Raw genomic sequence first — 18,318 nt, 5'->3', positions numbered from 1 at the left:
TGCAATCCACGGGGTTGCAGAATCCGTACGACTTAGCCACTGAGCACACCCAACAGATTCTATTGAGTCAATGATGCCATCCAACCACCTCATCCTTCCAGCTTCTGGAAAAGAAAAAGAGGAAGGCAATGAAACAGTAGGGAAAGGAAGCAGGGCACAATCTTGAACAGAATGACACAGCCCAAGGACACAACATAAACTGATTAGATTAGAACCAAATAGATCCAAGATGGCATATCTCAAGAGATCTTGAGCCTCAGTATAGGCTCATTACAACACATCAGAAAGTAGATAACACACCCACCAACACCAAGACAGTTCCAAGGCTGACCACAAAGGTCAAAAAGTGGGCAGTGGCCCACTTTCTGGAAATCCCCACCCCTTTCCCAAAATAGCTGGAATAGGCCTCCTACTCATTAGTCTTACCCACCCCTATCAACAGTGACAACCCGGTAACCCCCGAACCCTGAGGCTGCTCTTGCTCTCTGAGCGGGCTCACACTCTGTGGACTGTGTCTGTCTCCAGATAAATCCACTTCTTACTTTTCACTTCATCTCTCTCTTAATTCTTTCCACAATGAGACATCAAGAACCTGAACTTCTTTAAGAGGCTAGGTTTAAGATCTCAGTTAACAGATCATGGTTTCCGGTCCTGATCTGAGTTACACAGTTTCAGAGTTATTACGAACAAAAATGGTCGTTTTCCCTTTAGCTAGTAGGACTGCCATGTCATGTGAATTGCTCAACTCCACCGGCCTCTGCTTTTTCAGGCCCCAGTACTGCAGGAGCCATGGCACCCAGGGATTCGAGAGCATTGTGTGTGTGTGTGTGTGTGTGTGTGTGTGTGTGTGTGTGTGTGTACAGGGGGGCCCTACAGGACTCCTTCCAGCAGTACCCCAGGCCGAGAGGTCAGGCGTGTAGAGCTGTCACCGCTGCAGAGCCAGAGAACAGCAGGGAAGCCCTTGCCCTTCGTCTGCTGGGGGTGGGGCGCGCATCGATCGCGAAGGCTGCAGGATGCCGGGTCGCAAGGGCGGAAGGCGTGGTGCGCCCGGGGCCGGAAGCGGAGAGGGTGGGGGCGCGCCCGGACCCTCCCTTGGGCTGGCGGACTTCGCGGAGTGCGGACGGGGGCCGGATCGCACCAGGAAATGGCGGCAGCGGTGGCCGTGAGCGGCGCCAAGCGGAGCCTGCGGGCCAAGCTGAAGCAGCGTCTGCGGGCGCTGAGCGCTGAGGAGCGGCTGCGCCAGTCCCACCTCTTGGCCCAGAAGGTGAGAGCCCGCGACGACAGCCACCGCAGCGCCAGACCTGCGGATCTGCGCAGGCGCGGCCCTTTGGGCGCGCGCACGTCCGCCCGCCGCGCGCATGTCCGCTGAGCGCGCGCATACCGTGTCCCCGTGAGCCCGCATGAGTCCCACGATGGGTGTAGGGTACTGTTGGGTACAGTGTGGAGGGAATCAGCGCCACATGGAGAATTATGAGCCTTGTGAAGGAGGGGATGGAGGTGGGTGACAGGGTGCTGAGACAAGAGCAGCATGAGAACAGATCTGGAGGGCGGGACCACCTGGGTCTAAAATGCCTTCAGTTCGGTTCAGTTCAGTTCAGTCGCTCAGTCTTGTACGACTCTTTTTGACCCCATGAATCACAGCACGCCAGGCCTCCCAGTCCATCACCAACTCCCGGAGTTCACTTAAACTCATGTCCATCGAGTCGGTGATGCCATCCAGCCATCTCATCCTCTGTCGTCCCCTTCTCCTGCCCCCAGTCCCTCCCAGCATCAGAGTCTTTTCCAGTGAGTCAGCTTTTCGCATGAGGTGGCCAAAGGACTGGAGTTTCAGCTTCAGCATCAGTCCTTCCAATGAATACCCAGGACTGATCTCCTTTAGGATGGACTGGTTCGATCTCCTTGCAGTCCAAGGGACCCTCAAGAGTCTTTTCCAACAACACCACAGTTCAAAAGCATCAGTTCTTCAGCGCTCAGCTTTCTTCACAGTCCAACTCTCACATCCATACATGACCACTGGAAAAACCATAGCCTTGACTAGACGGACCTTTGTTGGCAAAGTAATATCTCTGCTTTTCAATATGCTGCTTAGGTTGGTCATAACTTTTCTTCCAAGGAGTAAGCGTCTTTTAATTTCATGGCTGCAATCACCATCTGCAGTGATTTTGGAGCCCCCCAAAATAAAGTCAGCCACTGTTTCCACTGTTTCCCCATCTATCTGCGGTGCCTTCAGTGACTCTTAAAGAATACAGGGACTTCAGATGGTTCGGACTGCAGCCTCCCAATGCAGGGGCCGCGGGTTTGGTCTTGGAGAACTAAGATCCCTCACGCTTCGTGATGTGGCCGGGAAAAAAAAGTTATGAAAGAGAGTCCATAGCGGTAAAATGACCAGAGAACGATACGATTACTTCAGAGGAGCGAGTGCAAAATAGGGTGCAGAGATGCTCAAGGATGGAAGCCCTTCGGAGCCTGTGGAGGGCTGGGCCCTGCCTCCGTGGCCTTGGGCCTATCCTTCTGTCACGCAGTAGGTGAACGTTAAGTACATTTTTGAATTAATGACAGAACTGATTCTCATACTCAGCCTGCTCAAGAAGATAGGAAGCAGGAGAGATTAGGGAACTGAGTCGGGTTTCCTGTCTCTTGGTTATGATGCCTCCAGTTTGTTACTTTAACAGACTAACTTGCTATATATTAATACTTTGTTCATGTGATGATACCAGTTTCTCTTATCAGTTAAACAGTCGACAGATCCTGTCCCAGAGGCATGTGCCAAAGGTGTCTGTGAGACTGGTTTTTGTTGGACACCAGAGGGGGAAAAAACGAGTGTCCTGTGAATAACTAAATATTAGTGATTCTGTGTCAAACTAGTGACCCGTCTTCCTCAACATCCAGATGTTATATTTGGATGTTATCAGGATGTTATATACCAATGTTATATTTGGAAATTAGCTTCTTTTCCTTGATGTGTCTTGAAATTAGATGTGCCATAAGAATCTCTTAATTACCCTTCACTATTCTACCATCCATTAGTTTCTCAAATTCAAAGTTCCTATGAGTTAAAACAGTAAAGCAAATACAAGCATTTCATTCCACTCTTTGTGCATATAGGTGTGCATGAAGGGGGTTCTCTGCAGATGGTGTCTATGCAGATATTAGTTTATTCAAACTCAGTATTTTTTAGCAATTATGAGGAAGGCATTGGTTGCTTTAGTGAATGTAGAGACGCATACCATCTTATCCTTACTCTCTAGGTGCTTAAAATTTAGTTAATTCACATATACTAAACCCTTTGTTTGGAGAAGGCAATGGCACCCCACTCCAGTACTCTTGCCTGGAAAATCCCATGGACGGAGGAGCCTGATAGGCTGCAATCCATGGGGTCTCGAAGAGTTGGACACGACTGAGCGACTTCACTTTCACTTTTCACTTTCATGCACTGGAGAAGGAAATGGCAACCCACTCCAGTGTTCTTGCCTGGAGAATCCCAGGGATGGCGGAGCCTGGTGGGCTGCCATCTATGGGGTTGCACAGAGTCGGACATGACTGAAGCGACTTAGCAGCAGCAAACCCTTTGTTGTTTAGTCGCTAAGGGATGTCTGACTCTTGTGATCCATGGACTGTAGCATGCCAGGCTCCTCTGTCCATGGAATTTTTCTGGCAGAAATACTGGTGTGGGTTGCTATTTCCTTCTCCAGGGGATCTCCCTGGACCAAGGATTGAACCGATGTCTCCTGCACTGAAGGAGCCATCAGTCTTTACCTCTGAGCCACCAGGGAAGCCCATATTGAACCCTACTGTGGCCCATACTTTGCCATGTACTTAGTTATAGGATGAAAAAGATAGGATTGTTGCTCTAAAGGTCTGGAAGAAGAAACAGACATGTGAATAAAGAATTCCAGTGCTTTCAGATAATCTGGTAAACATCAATTGTAGAAATATAACTTAGGGGAGGGGGACTCAGAAGGCTTTCCTTCTATAGGGAGATGTTTGAGATTTTTTTTGTAGTACAAGATGAATTTTGTCAGGTGAAGGGAAAGTAGGATGGGTGAACATGTACAGGAATATTTTGGCAAGAGAAGGAAGGGCACAGTTGAACATGTATTTTGGAACTCTGCAGATCTGGATTTAATCTGGCTACACTGCATTTTAGCTGCCTAGTGAAAGTGAAGTCGCTCAGTCGTATCCGACTCTTTGTGACCCCATGGACTGTAACCTACCAGGTTCCTCTGTCCATGGGATTTTCCAGGCAAGAATACTGGAGTGGGTTACCATTTCCTTCTCCAGGAGATCTTCCTGATCCAGGGATTGAACCCGGGTCTTCCACATTGTAGGCAGACGCTTTACTGTCTGAACCACCAGGGAAGTCCATAAGCTGTCCATTAGCTGCCTAGGGCCTTGAACAAATCCCTTAATCATTCTGAGCCTCTGGTTCCTTATCTGTAAGAGGGATAATGCCATTCTTGCAAGACCTATTGTGAGGATTAAAGAAGTGGCTAAGGGATGTATTGATAAGTCCTGTAGGGAGAGAATATTGGCAGCACTTTTGGAAAATAGGTTGGGGATGGAAGAATGAGGGAAAAATATGTAGAGGGCATTAAGGGGCTGTTGTGATAGTTTGGATGAGAGATAATAAAAGGCGTGGATGGTGAAGCTGAGGGGAAAAAGGCAGGTGAATGGGAGACTATGCAGTGAGACCCAGCAGGATTGGGCAATTAACTGGATGACATTAGAAAGTACTGGAAAAGGGGAGTCACTTATGATTTCAGAATTTAGAGCTGGAGGTAAAGGTTTGCTTATTTATTTTTTAATATTTATTTGGCTGTATTGGGTCTTAGTTGAGGTACATGGGCTTAGTTGCTCCCCAGCATGTGGGATCTTAGCTCCCCAACCAGGGATTGAACCTGCTTTCTCTGGATTGCAAGGTGGATTTATAAATTCTGGACCACCAGGGAAGTCCTGATAAAGGGTTTTTAACATTACTAGGTGCAAGGAATGTAGGTGTTGGAGTGGATTTTGGAGGGGCATGGGGTAAATAAAGATGAGTTCAGTTTGGTTTCTTTGTCTTATGGTACATTAGAAACAAAGCACTCCAGGTGGGAATAGGAGCCAATAGAGACAGGACCGCTGGTAGTAGTATACTGACAGCTGAGCACTGGCGTCTGAGGAGAGACCCACAACTCTCAGTAATACATACACTTGAGCACATATACCCAGCTGTACTCATGTAAGACATCTGTTTCATAACCAAAGATTTCATAGCTCTTACTGTATATGATGAACTCTAATTTTTTCTATTTCATTTGCTGATTATAACTCACTGTTGTTTCATGGCCAACCATGGATCAAGGCCCCAAATATCAACATACTGGTACTAGAACAGTGATTTGCCATAATGTGTGTTCAATACGATAAAGGTATTAAATGATAAGTAGGCATATTCTTATTGACACAGAAATTTTTAAAAAATAATTTAGAATTTTACCAGAAAATGACATATAGTAAAGAAATTAAACTTTATGCTATAGTTTGACTCCTCAGCAAATAAGATGAGGAAATTAGTGCCCAGTATTCATTTTATCTTATATCCTATGTGCCAATTTCTTTCTTTTTTAAAAAGTATTATTTGACTGTGCTGGGAGTGCTTCCCTGGTGGCTCAGATGGTAAAGAATCTGCCTGCAATGCGGGAGACCTGGGTTCGATCCCTGGTTTGGGAAGATCCCCTGGAGGAGGGCATGGCAACCCACTCCAATATTCTTGACTGGAGAATCCCCATGGACAGAGGAGCCTGACAGGCTGCAGTCCATGGGGTCACAAAGAGTTGGACACAAATGAGTGACTGAGTACACAGGAGGGACTTAGTTACAGCAGGTGGGATCTAGTTCCCTGACCAGAGATGGAACCCAGGACCCTTGCATTGGGAACACAGAGTCTTAGCCACTGGACCAGCATGGAAGTCCCACTTCTGAATTGTTTTAATTTTGGTAATCTTAATTTTAATTTCCAGGTATTTAAAAAAATTCTCTGCTTTCTTTCCAAAGCAGCCTTTTTTTGCCCTATAGATGCATCTATCTTCTTGAACTTGTCTGAGAAGACTAATTAGAATTAAAAAAAAAAAACTCATGTTCTCTGTATTATAATTATCTGTTTCCTGCTGGATCACTCCCCTCACCTCCCCTTTTAAAAAATCCTTCTAATTAGTGTTTGGCTTTCTAAAATGTTTGAAAGTGAAAGTGACGTCACTCAGTCGTGTCCAACTCTTTGTGACCCTAGCCTACCAGGATCTTCTGTCCATAGGATTTTTCAGGCAAGTGTACGGGAGTGGGTTGCCACTTCCTTCTCGATGAACCTTTATTGTCTGTACATATTTATGAATGAAGGTGTGATCACTAAAATGGGGATTTCCTTTGCTTTTAGTAATTCACTTTGGAATTCTGTGGTAAGAACGGACTCTTGCCTGACCTACATCCTTGTTCTCACAGTGTTGTAATCTGTTGCTCTTATCTGTAAATGTTGTCCTATTCAGGGCTTTTCTAGTGGCTCAGTGGTAAACCTACCTGACAATGCAGAAGATGCAAGTTCCATCCTTGGATCGGAAAGATCCCCTGGAGAAGGAAATGGCAACCCACTCCAGTATTCTTACCTGGGAAATCCCATGAACAGAGGAGCCTGCCGAGCTACAGTCCATGGGGTTGCAAAAGAATCGGAAAGGACCCAGCACTTAACGTGCACACACGCGCACACACACACACACACACATTGTCCCATTCACTGTCTTGCAGAAACTAGTTAAATACCTATTCTCTTGTTATTGGTGTTATCATGCTTTTCTTTTTTACTGTGTTTCTTTACTGTCATATAAATGAGATTTGAGGAAGAAAGGTAAGTGTGCATACACAGTCTTGTTGCAGGAAAGGAGACCCCTTCCAGGGCCCGAAACTGGGCTCTTGTCTAACACTTGAAAATGAATTGTCCGAGGAGACACATCTGCTGACAAAGCAAGAGATTTTATTGGCAAAGGGCACCCGGGTGGAGAGCAGTAGGGTAAGGGAACCCAGGAGAACAGCTCTGCCGCGTGGTTCACAGTCTTGGGTTTTATGGTGATGGGATTAGTTTCCGGGTGGTCTTTGGTCAATCATTCTAATTCAGTCTTTCCTGGTGGCACACACATCGCTCAGCCAAGATGGATACTAGCGAGAGGGATTCTGGGAAGTGGACGGACACCCACTGTCTCTTTTAGACCTTTCCTGAACTCTTCTGGTTGGTGGTGGCTTATTAGTTCCATATTCTTTATCAGGATCTCCTGTCATAAAGCAACTCATGTAAATGGTACTGCGGTGCCTGGCCAGGGTGGGCGGTTTCAATCAGTGTGCTTCCCCTAACAGTCTCACACTGAATTTTAACTGATGTTTGTTTCTGCTTGTTCAGGTTTTGATTTTCTATGTTCTGCTTTAAAGAGCCCAAGATAGACACTTAACTTTCCCAGAAAGTACTTGGGTGTTAAAAACCTCAGGTCTGCCCAGTGTCCAGGTCTCACAGTTCCACTTGTTTTGCCCACTTTGGGCCTGATAACAGCTTTGTAACTGCTCAGAAAGATGGAGTTAGCTTCCTTCCTTGGCACTGTTTTGGTGTGTTTTGTCTGCTTAACTCTGTGTTAAGTTATTCCTTTTTATTAGGAATAGCTGGACATTCTGTGCCTGTGTCTTTCTGGCACTCATATTTATAAGCCACCTTTGCAGTCACTTTTCCTTCTTAGCTTGGAGAACAGGGAAGAACAGAAAAGGAAGAAAAAGGGAGCTGAGGGCTAACCAGAGACTAGGGATGTTCTGGGATTATTAACATTTCTATAGTGAGCAAAGCTCAGCCCATTGCTCCTGCTTCTTGTTAAACTGAGTACAAAAGAATGCTTTCACCCAGGTTCTCCTTCTTATTAACACAACAAGGCACTCATTTAGAGGGCCTTTGCTTCTCCAGGATCCCCCACCTTCCATCTATGTGAACACTTTTATTTTTTATATTATTAAAAAAATTATTTTTGGTGGACCTACTAACCCTAAATATTCATTGGAAGGAATAATGCCCAAGCTGATGCTCCAATACTTTGGCCACCTGATGTGAAGAGCTGACCCATTGGAAAAGACCCTGATGCTGGGAAAGATTGAGGAGGACAGGAGGAGAAGGGGGACAACAGAGGATGAGGTGGTTGGATGGCGTCACTGACTCAATGGACCTAAGTTTGAGCAAACTCCGGGAGATGGTGAAGGACGGGGAAGCCTCGTGTGCTGCAGTCCATGGGGTTGCAAAGAGTGGGACACGACTGAGCGACTGAACAGCAAGAACTGTGACATGTGGGATCTTAGTTGCCTGACCAGGGATCAACCCTTGCACTCTGTGGTGGAAGTCTTAACCACTGGACCACCAGAGAAGTCCTTGTCTTTGTTAACATTTTAACATTCATTTGAATAGAAGAGCTTTAGCAATTGGGAGGGAGGTGGGTAGTGCCAACAGAATTGTATGGCATGTCTGCCCTGGGGAGTTTATAGACTGGCTAGGATGCTGTGTTTAGGATACACAAAACAATGAATAATTGACTTATGATAGCACATAGCTGTTAGGTTGTATAGTGACTCTACACATAGTGAGGGTTCTGCAGAAGTCAGGAAAAGTTAGGACTTGAATTGGGCTTAAGTGGTGGAATTTGAGAGGAGAGAAGGCTAACAATCTAGGGAGTAAAGAAACTTGTACTAGTTGGGGGTTTGGGGGTGGCTTCCCTGGTGGTCCAGTGCCCAAGACTATGCGCTTCCAACATAGGAGGCTGGGTTCCATCACTGGTCAGGGAAATAGATCCCACATGCTACAACTAAATATCCCACATGTCGCAACTAAGATCTGGTGCAGTCAAATAAATAAATATTAAAACAATGACAACAACAGCCACAGAGGAAAAAAAACAAGCTTGTGGGAGCCAAGGTTCAAAGTTAAAGCAGAGACTCTCAGGGAAAGACAGAGAAGTCTGCTAGAATGGGCACTACCCGTTCTACCCGTTGGCACTACCCACCTCCCTCCCAGTGGTGGGGGTCAAGTTTGGAATTTTCCATATTTTAGACAGCAGGGTCCCACCGTGACCTTTTAATGAGATTTTGCATCTGCTAGAGTAGGAAAAGATCTGGGAAGATTGAAGGCAAAAGGAGAATGGGCCAGCAGAGGATGAGATGGTTATATAGCATCACCGACTCAGTGGACATGAATCTGAGCAAACTATGGGAGACAGTGGAGGGCAGGGGAGTCTGGCGTGTGGCAGTCCATGGGGTCCCTGAGTCAGACACGACTTAGACTGAGCAACAACGACGACAAAGAGCAGATGTGCCAGAGAGGCATTAAGGGATCAGAGAAGTAAGTGTTGGGTCCGGAAGTAAAAGTCAGGCTTCAGGATGCAATATCATTTGACATATTGTATCACTCCACTTTTTGTGTGTGTGTTTTTGGTTAAAAAGTTTGGAGAAGGCTGAGAGAAAAGGGAGGAAGTGTTAAAACTGTTAAGGGGAGCCACTTGTTTTAAAAAGTATCATCTGGGAAAATTTAACTGCCATCATTTCTCCCTTAGGTGTTTGCCCATAATGAATATCAAAAGTCCAAAAGAGTGTCCATCTTTCTGAGCATGCCGGATGAAATTGAGACAGAGGAGATCATCAAGGACATTTTCCGACAAGGCAAAACCTGCTTTATCCCGCGGTACCAGTTGCAGAGCAATCACATGGATATGGTGAAGTTAGCATCGCCAGAGGAAATCGCTTCACTGCCCAGAACTTCCTGGAACATTCAGCAGCCCGGTGAGGATGAGGTTCTGGAGGAGGCCTTGTCAACAGGTGAGCGTTACAGTATTAGAACTGCCATCTTAGGATGCTGTCCTGCTGTGTTGGCTTGTTAGACCTCTGATCTGCTTGTCGTGGTCGAGTCGGGAGGGTCACTTTTCTACAGGGATGAATGTGTATTTCACTTAAGTTCCAAGCCACCCATCTAACCTGACTTAGGGTGAGATGCCCTCTGTAAGCTGTGGCATGTGAACTGTAATAATAAAGTATCAAGGTATTGTTCGGGGCTTCCCTGGTAGCTCAGTTGGCAAAGAATCCATCTACGGTGCAAGGAGACCTGGGTTTGCTCCCTGGGTCGGGAAGATCCGCTGGGAAAAGAAATGGCAACCCACTCCACCTTTCTTGCCTGGAGAATCCCATGGACAGAGGAGCCTGGCAGACTGCAGTCTATGGGGTCACAAAGAGTCAGACACGACTGAGTGACTAAGTAGGACGAAGGTATTGTTCTTTTCCACAGACTCTTGCCCTGAACTTCTGGTTTGGATAATACATTTTTCCTAAATAATACTGTTTCCCAGGACTTCCTGGAGGTCCAGTGTTTAAGAACCCGCCTTCCAATGCAGGGGATGCGGGTTCAATCACTGGTTGGGAAACAGATCCCACATGGCTTGGGGCAACTAAACCCTCCAGTCGTAGGAAGAACCCTTGTGCTGCAGCAAAGACCCAGCATGGCCAAATTAAAAAAAAACACCTCTGCATTTTCCGTGGTTTTAGTTGCAGTCTGTCTGGTAATAAGCGAGTGAGCAAAGTCGCTCAGTTGTGTCCGACTCTTTGCGACCCCATGGACTGCAGGCTCCTCTGTCCATGGGATTTTCCAGGCAAGAATACTGAAGTGGATTGCCATTTCCTTCTCTAGGAGATCTTCCCAACCCGGGGATTGAACCCAGATCTCCCACACTGTAGGCAGATGCTTTACCGTCTGAGCCACCAGGGAAGTCTGGTAATGAGTACATTATTATTAATGCAATAAGCGTTTATGTCTCCAGCACAGACTTGTCAACTACTGGGCATTCCATGGTCATATCACATACAACATGTTCCAAAGTGAATTGTGCTCCCTCATGCCTCCTGTCTTGTGTTTCTTCTTAGGGTTTAGTACCATCACTCACCCACTTGACCATGTCAGAAGTCTCAAGATCACCCTTGACTCTTCTCTTTCTCGCCTGTTCCATGAGCAGCCCATTGCCAACTCCTGGTGATTTTACTTGTTGTTCAGTCGCTAAGTTGTTCCAGCTCTTTTGACCCCATGGACTGCAGCCTGACATTCTTCTCTGTTCATGAGATTTCCCAGGCAAGAATACTGGAGTGGGTTCCCATTTCCTTTTCCTGGAGATCTTCCTGATCCAGGGATTTAACCCAGGTCTCCTGCATGGGCAGATAGGTTCTTTACTACTGTGCCACCAGGGAAACCCCTGAGGATTAATACTTACTGAATCTGTCCCTTCTCTCTTATCCCACTGCAGTCCAAGCCACCATCCCCCCTTGTCGGGGGTATTATAATAGCCTCCCAACTCTTCCTCTCCATGCCTTGTATTCTGTCCTCCCTCTCAGTCATATAATTTATATAGTCATTGCAACAAGATTTCTGAAATGCAAAGTTGACTTTTTCTCTCCCCAGTTTAAAGTCTTTCAGTGACTTTCTGCTGCCCTTACTTTGAAGTAAACATTCCTTAACAAGGTTCTTCCTGGACTTCCCTGAAGGTCCAGTGGTTTAGATGCCACCTTCCAGTGTAAGGGGTGCAGGTTAGATCCCTGGTGAGGGAACTAAGGTCCCACATGCTGCAAGGTGTGACCAAAAAAATAAAAATGAAACAAAAAATCCAAGACTCTTCCTGATTGAGCCTTGCTATTCTTTCCTTTTGTACGTCTTTCTACTCCCTTACTTTATCATCTGAATTCCAGCCATTCTTAATCTCTTTCAGTTTGCCAACCCTATTTTTAAAAAATGTGAAATATAGTTGATTTACAATATTATGTTAGTTTTAGGTGTGTAGCAAAGTGATTCAGTCATACTTACATTACATATATGTATTTTTTCCATTGTTGTCCATTAAAAGTTATTTTAAGATATTGAACATAGTTTCCTGTGCTATATAGTAAATCCTTGTTGCTTATCTATTTTATGCATAGTAATTTGTGTCTGTTAGTCCTATACTCCTAATTTATCCAAACCTCTTTCCCCCTTTGGTAAACATAAGTTTGGTTTCTGCGTCTGTGAGTCTGTTTCTATTTTGTATGTAGAGTCATTGCATTATTTTTTTAGGTTCCACATACAAGTGAGATCATATAATATTTGATATTATATCCATCCATGATGGGCTTTGCTGGTGGCTCGGTAAAGAATCTGCTTGCAATGCAGGAGCCACAGGAGACATGGGTTGGATCCCTGGGTCGGTCAAGAAGATCCTTTGGAGGAGGAAATGACAACCCATTGCAGTATTCTTGCCTGGAGAATCCCATGGACAGAGGAGCCTGGCGGGCTGCCATCCATGGAGCCACAAAAGAGCTGAACATGAGCAACTGAGCGACTAAACAACAACAATAGCATATCTTGCACCCTGCAGCCGCAGCTCCTCTGCATCCCCCTCTAAGGTGCTTGCTCTTGTCCTGTATCCTCTGTCCATTTGACTGAGGTCACCTGTGCCTTTCAGCAGCAGGAGCAGTGTATGCTGTGGAGTCCACCTGGACTGCAAGCCCTCAGCTTCATTTCTTGTGAGCTGAATGCCTTGAAGGAGCAGTTAGACCTCTCTGAGCACTGTGTATGTTTCTTTCTTCAGGGGATGGTAGTAATACTTGCCCTCCTGCCTCACCAGGTAGATGAACTGATCAGCTTATGTGATTCATCTTTCTGTCCCTGGGGTATAGAATGGTGCCTGCCACATTGTAGACACTTCACAAATGTTAGCTTCTGTGCTTCTTTTCCTCTTCTAGAAGCTGGACTTTGGATAAGAGTCAGATGTTGCATAGGATGGTCTGAACAGGTAGCTACTTAAATATAGTCAGGAAACTTAGATAAATATGATCAAGAGGTGTCTTATTTTATCTTTTACTCTCATTCTTCCCTTTATAGTAAATAGAACAGAGATGAGCATCTTTCTGGGGAACCACAAAAACTGTTCCCAGACGTAGGGGAAAGGATTCCACCTGCTTAGTGGACCATGGGCACCTCGAAATGTAGGATACGAGCTGGTCACATCAGACTGCATGGGCAGGGATGGATGGATGGACATTTCACTGAGGTCCGTGAGGATTGTTATAATTAGACAAATTGATGAAAAGATTAGACATGTGCACACTGCTATATTTAAAATGGATAACCAACAAGGACCTACTGTTCAGCACAGGGAACTCTGCTGAATGTTATGTGGTAGCCTTGATGGGAGGGGAGTTTGGGGGAGAATGGATACATGTATATGTATGGCTGAGTCCCTTCTCTGTTCACCTGAAACTATCACAACATTGTTAATCGACTATACCCCAAAACAAAATAAAAAGTTAAAAAAAAAAAAAAAAGATTATTTACAGACATGGAAAATAGCATCCCAAGAGCAAAAGCAGGAAGTCATGGGGCAGGCATGTGGGACAAGGAATCTATCCATTTATCTAGGATCGCCCAAGTATAATGGGAGATGCTATGGGTGAGGTGATTGGGGTGAGAGTGTCGTGGCTGTGCACCCAGTTAAGGATGTGGATGTTACCTTTAGGAGATTGTTATTGACAGAGAGTTTTGGGGCATGGGGAGTCATGGTGAAGGATGGATTGGGACCAGCAGGGCCTGGAGGTGGGATGACAGTTGGAATTCCAGGAGAAATGGCGTCTTCAAAAAGCTGACATGAGGTTTCTGGCAGTATGCAGAGCGGACATGGAGAAGTTTATCAAGTTCCTGCAGAGGACTTTGAGGGAGATGTGGCCATGACACTGAACTTAGCAAGAAGAGCAAGGAGAAAGAGAGAGAAGGTTATGCATAGGATGTGTTGAAAGGAGTGTTAGAAAGCTCCGTTTAACTGCCGGACTCTCACACTTACTGTTTTCAGCTTTCTCTTTAGTATTAAAGGGAGTCCTCTGGCCAAGCTGATTATATTGTCCTGCAAAATCCAGGATGGACAGTCTGAGCTCAGAGCATCCTAAGAGGTGTCTGTGGCCCAGCTGCCGCCTCCTTGGCCAGAGGTAAAAAGGATGTATTGTGAAGGTTAACTGAATTCTCAGTGCCTAGTGTGTATTTTCAGTCTCAAGAATAAATCAAGGCCTTTAGAGAATCCTCTTTCCTCATTTTCTTTCAGGGCCTAGTTCCTAGGCTTTTATTTTTTTGCCAGGGGTTGGGGGGTGTCGATGAGTATTCTACAGCTCAGTGTCTGCCCCATCTCCCAAAGTTAACCTTACCCTGCCAATTCCCTTATTGCTGACTCGGATGATACTGTCCTGTCTGCACCTTACTCTCCTTTTTGCCAGCTCCTGACATTGTTTCTACTTCCTTCTACGGGAAACTCTTTCCTTATGTTCTGTGATGTGGATCCGCAAAGGAACGGAGGAAAAGATGTGTGCAGGTGTGTTCTGGGCGTAATGACAGTGCTGAACTCTAAGCTCAGGAGGAGGACTTGGAGGGGGCGGAGACTGAGCCAGAAGTCACTGTGATTCCTGAGAGAGAGAGATGAGCAGAGCAGGGACAGGGAGGGAAGGTGACGGTCAGTGGCCAGAGCCCTATAGCAAGTTGGGATTAGAGTAGATGAGCAGGTTTCCTCAAGAAGGTCATGCCTGTCATTGGAGGTGTGCTTGGCCAGGTTTTGCAGGCAGGGGTTGGCAGGTGTGCCTGGCGCCCAGGAGAAGCTGAGTTCATCTCGCAGTTCTGCACGAAGTCAGAACAGCTGCTGATAGTGGGGGGCCAGTCTGGCTGGCAGTCTGAACACCTCTACCCTGAACAGCCCATTCCAAAGAATTCATGGCTCCCAGCCCTCGCTGATACATCTTTGCCAGCAACGCTGCAGGCGTGGTCAGTCCCTGCTAAGTTGGAGGTCACTTAGACCCCCCAGGACAGCCCTCAGAAGGCTGAGGCTCAGTACAGGATGGCCACTGGGTAGATGGCTGGGTTGAGTGTGTGCTGCTGCTTGTGAGCAGCACTGGTGTGTCCGGCTCCCCGCCAGGGGCTGGAGGGTCACTCCCTGAACCTCACAGAGTCCACGGAGCTCCTCACGACCTTTGTGGCCTTCTGCACACCTCTAACTGTGGGCAGCTTTTTGTAACTTTGAAGACCCTGCCTTCCTCTCTGAGCCCTGTGCTGACAAGGCGGTGGCCAGTTCTGGTCCTTGTGTCCCTGGGAGAGTTCCAGCCAGAGGACCAACCATGGGACCCCATCTGGTACCTTCGGAATGTTCTTGAATAGGTCAAAGGTCGCACTCATGTGAATCCAGGAAAGCAGGACAATTTGGCCTCCCCGCTTCTGTAAAAGGGGAGATGAAAAGGGTCAGCTTAGGCCTCCTAACAGCTCACCCTACTGCTTCTCATCAACTTTGACAAGAGCTCTATCCTTGCTGATTTCCCCCCCTGACCCTCTCCCGCTCTGCCAGTTAGTTGTCAGCGCCCTGGAACATTGGCTCCCAAACTTGGCAGGAGTGTGTGTAGGGTCATCTGTATGCTTAGAGAAAGAAATTAAGAGAAAAAAGGACTTCTTAGGCCCTATTCCTGGAGATTCTGTTTATCTTCTTTAACATTTATTTTTATTTTATTTACTTGGCTGTGCCAGGTCTTAGTTGTGGCATGTGGGATCTTTAGTTGAGCCATGTGAACTCTTAATTGTGGTTCGTAGGATCTAGTTCCCTGACCAGAGATAGAATCCAGGGCACCTGTATAGGGATAGCAGCCTCTAAGCCACTGGATCACCAGGGAAGTCTTGAGATTCTCTTTAACTTGATGTGGATAGGGCCTGGGAATCTGGCATTTTTGTACATGTATACATGAAAAATGGAGAAGGGCATGGCAACCCGTTCCAGTATTCTTGCCTGGAGAATCCCATGGACAGAGGAGCCTGGCAGGCTACAGTCCGTGGGGTTGCAGAGTCAGACACGACTGAAGCAACTTAGTATGCATACTTGAAAGAACTGCCAGAGGATGGATGATGGGCTTACCAGTTGCTGAGTAATTTTTATTTCTTTCTTTGTCTTTTTAGTTTTTTCAGATTTTCTACAGTGATCGTGTATTTCATTAAAAATCATAGAAAAAATAGACATCATTTATCAGTCGTTATATACACTACCATGTGTAAATAGAGAGCTAGTGGGAAGCTGCTGTATAGCACAGGGAGCTCAGCTTGGTGCTCTGTGATGACCTAGATGGGTGAGGGTGGGAGATCCAAGTGGGAGCAGACATATGTAAACATATAGCTGATTCACTTTGCTGTACAGCAGAAACTAACACAACATTGTAAAGCAGCTGTACTCCAAAAAAAAAAAGGGGGCATCGTTTCAAAACAAAAGCCAGATTGGGAAGTGATCGGTTTTTTCTTGCCCACATTGGACATTGTGCCATGGTAGGGCCCGAGGAGAAAGGTGGGTGGGTTGTTACTGACGTCTTGCATCTTGATAATGAACTCTGATGGGGGCTCCGGGGGTCAGTTGGTGGTCTGATCCGCGGCTTGGGCCAGTAGCACGTACTGTGCCTTCCCCTCCTGGCCCAGGCTTCTGGTGACATGGATATTGCCTGTGGCCTCATCAATCACAAATACAGTAGCTGCCCCCTCTCCAATCAGTGGGTACCTGGTGTGGCCCTGGTCCCTGTCCATATTAACCTTCCTTATAAATTTACTCCTCTTTTCCACAGGGGGACTTGACCTCATCTTCGTGCCAGGTCTCGGGTTCGACAAACAGAGCAACCGTTTGGGACGGGGCAAGGGCTACTATGACGCCTACCTGAAGCGCTGTCTGCAGTCCCAGGACGTGAAACCCTACACCCTGGCCTTGGCTTTCAAAGAGCAGATCTGCCTCCAGGTCCCGGTGAATGAGAACGATGTGAAGGTAGACGAAGTGCTTTACGAAGACTCCTGAGCACCTTTGGCTCTGACGACCTCAGCTGAATAATCAAGGTTTTGGGCCAGAAAAAAGTCGAATATGTGTATTTTCTCTTTGTCAGAAATTAGTGGAAATTTCACACTAATGTGAATATGGGCTATATTGTTTGTAACGTAAGATACACCTAACATGAAACCAGTTTTAAAAATCAATAGCCATGTGTGTAATAGAACATTGATTAAAATGGAGGCTATCACCGTGTGCTTTTCAATTTAACTTTCTGGCCTTAATGTCCCAGGTTGGTCTGTCTGCTCTGTGGTGGTGGTGGTTTAATTGCCCAGTCGAGCCTGACTCTTGGCGACCCCATGGACTATAGCCTGCCAGGCTCCTCTGTCTATGGGATTCTCCAGGCAAGAATACTGGGGTAGATTGCCGTTACCTCCTCTCAACCCAGGGATCGAACCCAGGTCTCTCACGTTGCAGGCAGATTTTTTACCATCACGTTGCAGGCAGATTTTTTACCACTTGAGCCGTTAGGGAATCCCTGGTTCTGCTTTGAAGTGTAAGTTGAACATTCATGAGGCGCTGTGCTCCAACTCAGAGTGTGAGGGGAAAGGAAACTTATGGGGAATGGACGCTGTCATGAAGTCCTGTCAGGGGTCTGAGTCAGTCTGGCAGGCACACAGAGACCCAGCAATCACTAAATGACTTGGAGTTTACTTTACATTCAAAGTTCCCCAAGAATATTCTCCCCTTTTATCATGGCTTCACTTACTCAACCGGAAATTATGTCTGGCACTTTCTAACATTTCATGGACAACAGACTGAAACCTTTTATGATTTAAATATTTAAATCTGGCTAATGTGTTCCCATCTCTGCTGTTCTGGGTGTCAGTCACCAAAGAGTTTAATATCTGCTGTCTTAAAAGGATGCATTTGAATCAGTTCTAATGAGATGGATGAAACTAGAGCCTATTATACAGAGTGAAGTAAGTCAGAAAAACACCAATAGAGTATATACACGAGACAGCAAAAGAGACACAGATATAAAGAACAGACTTTCGGATTCTGTGGGAGAAGGTGAGGGTGGAATGATTTGAGAGAATAGCATTGAAACGTATATTATGATATGTGAAATAGATGACCAGTCCAAGTTCGATGCATGAAACAGGGCACTCGAAGTCGGTGCACTGGGACAACCCTGAGGGATGGGATGGGGAGGGAGGTGGGAAGGGGGTTCAGGATGGGGGACACATGTACACCCATGGCTGATTCATGTCAATGTATGGCAAAAACTGCCACAATATTATAAAGTAATTAGCCTCCAATTAAAATAAATAAGTAAATTTAAAAAAGATCTGGTGTCCTGCAAGTTAGACATTATTTCTGTTGATTGGTGGTATCTGCTCAGGAGATGAGATTTGAGCTGACGGTTGATAGATGGCATCACAGC

General features: G+C 46.2%; 1 protein-coding gene across 1 annotated transcript; it reads left to right on the top strand.

The window, feature by feature from the left end:
• The first annotated feature begins 1,048 nt into the window (after positions 1 to 1,048).
• MTHFS (methenyltetrahydrofolate synthetase) lies at positions 1,049 to 17,124 on the top strand. Its single transcript, XM_055556381.1, has 3 exons — positions 1,049 to 1,264; positions 9,600 to 9,861; positions 16,678 to 17,124. The coding sequence occupies exons 1-3, from the start codon at positions 1,145 to 1,147 to the stop codon at positions 16,899 to 16,901; spliced, it is 606 nt and encodes a 201-aa protein (XP_055412356.1). The 5' UTR covers positions 1,049 to 1,144; the 3' UTR covers positions 16,902 to 17,124.
• Positions 17,125 to 18,318: the final 1,194 nt, after the last annotated feature.

Source organism: Bubalus kerabau, chromosome 19, assembly GCF_029407905.1.
Source record: "Bubalus kerabau isolate K-KA32 ecotype Philippines breed swamp buffalo chromosome 19, PCC_UOA_SB_1v2, whole genome shotgun sequence".
NCBI lineage: Eukaryota > Metazoa > Chordata > Mammalia > Artiodactyla > Bovidae > Bubalus > Bubalus kerabau.
This window is presented reverse-complemented; position numbering and strand designations above follow the sequence as displayed.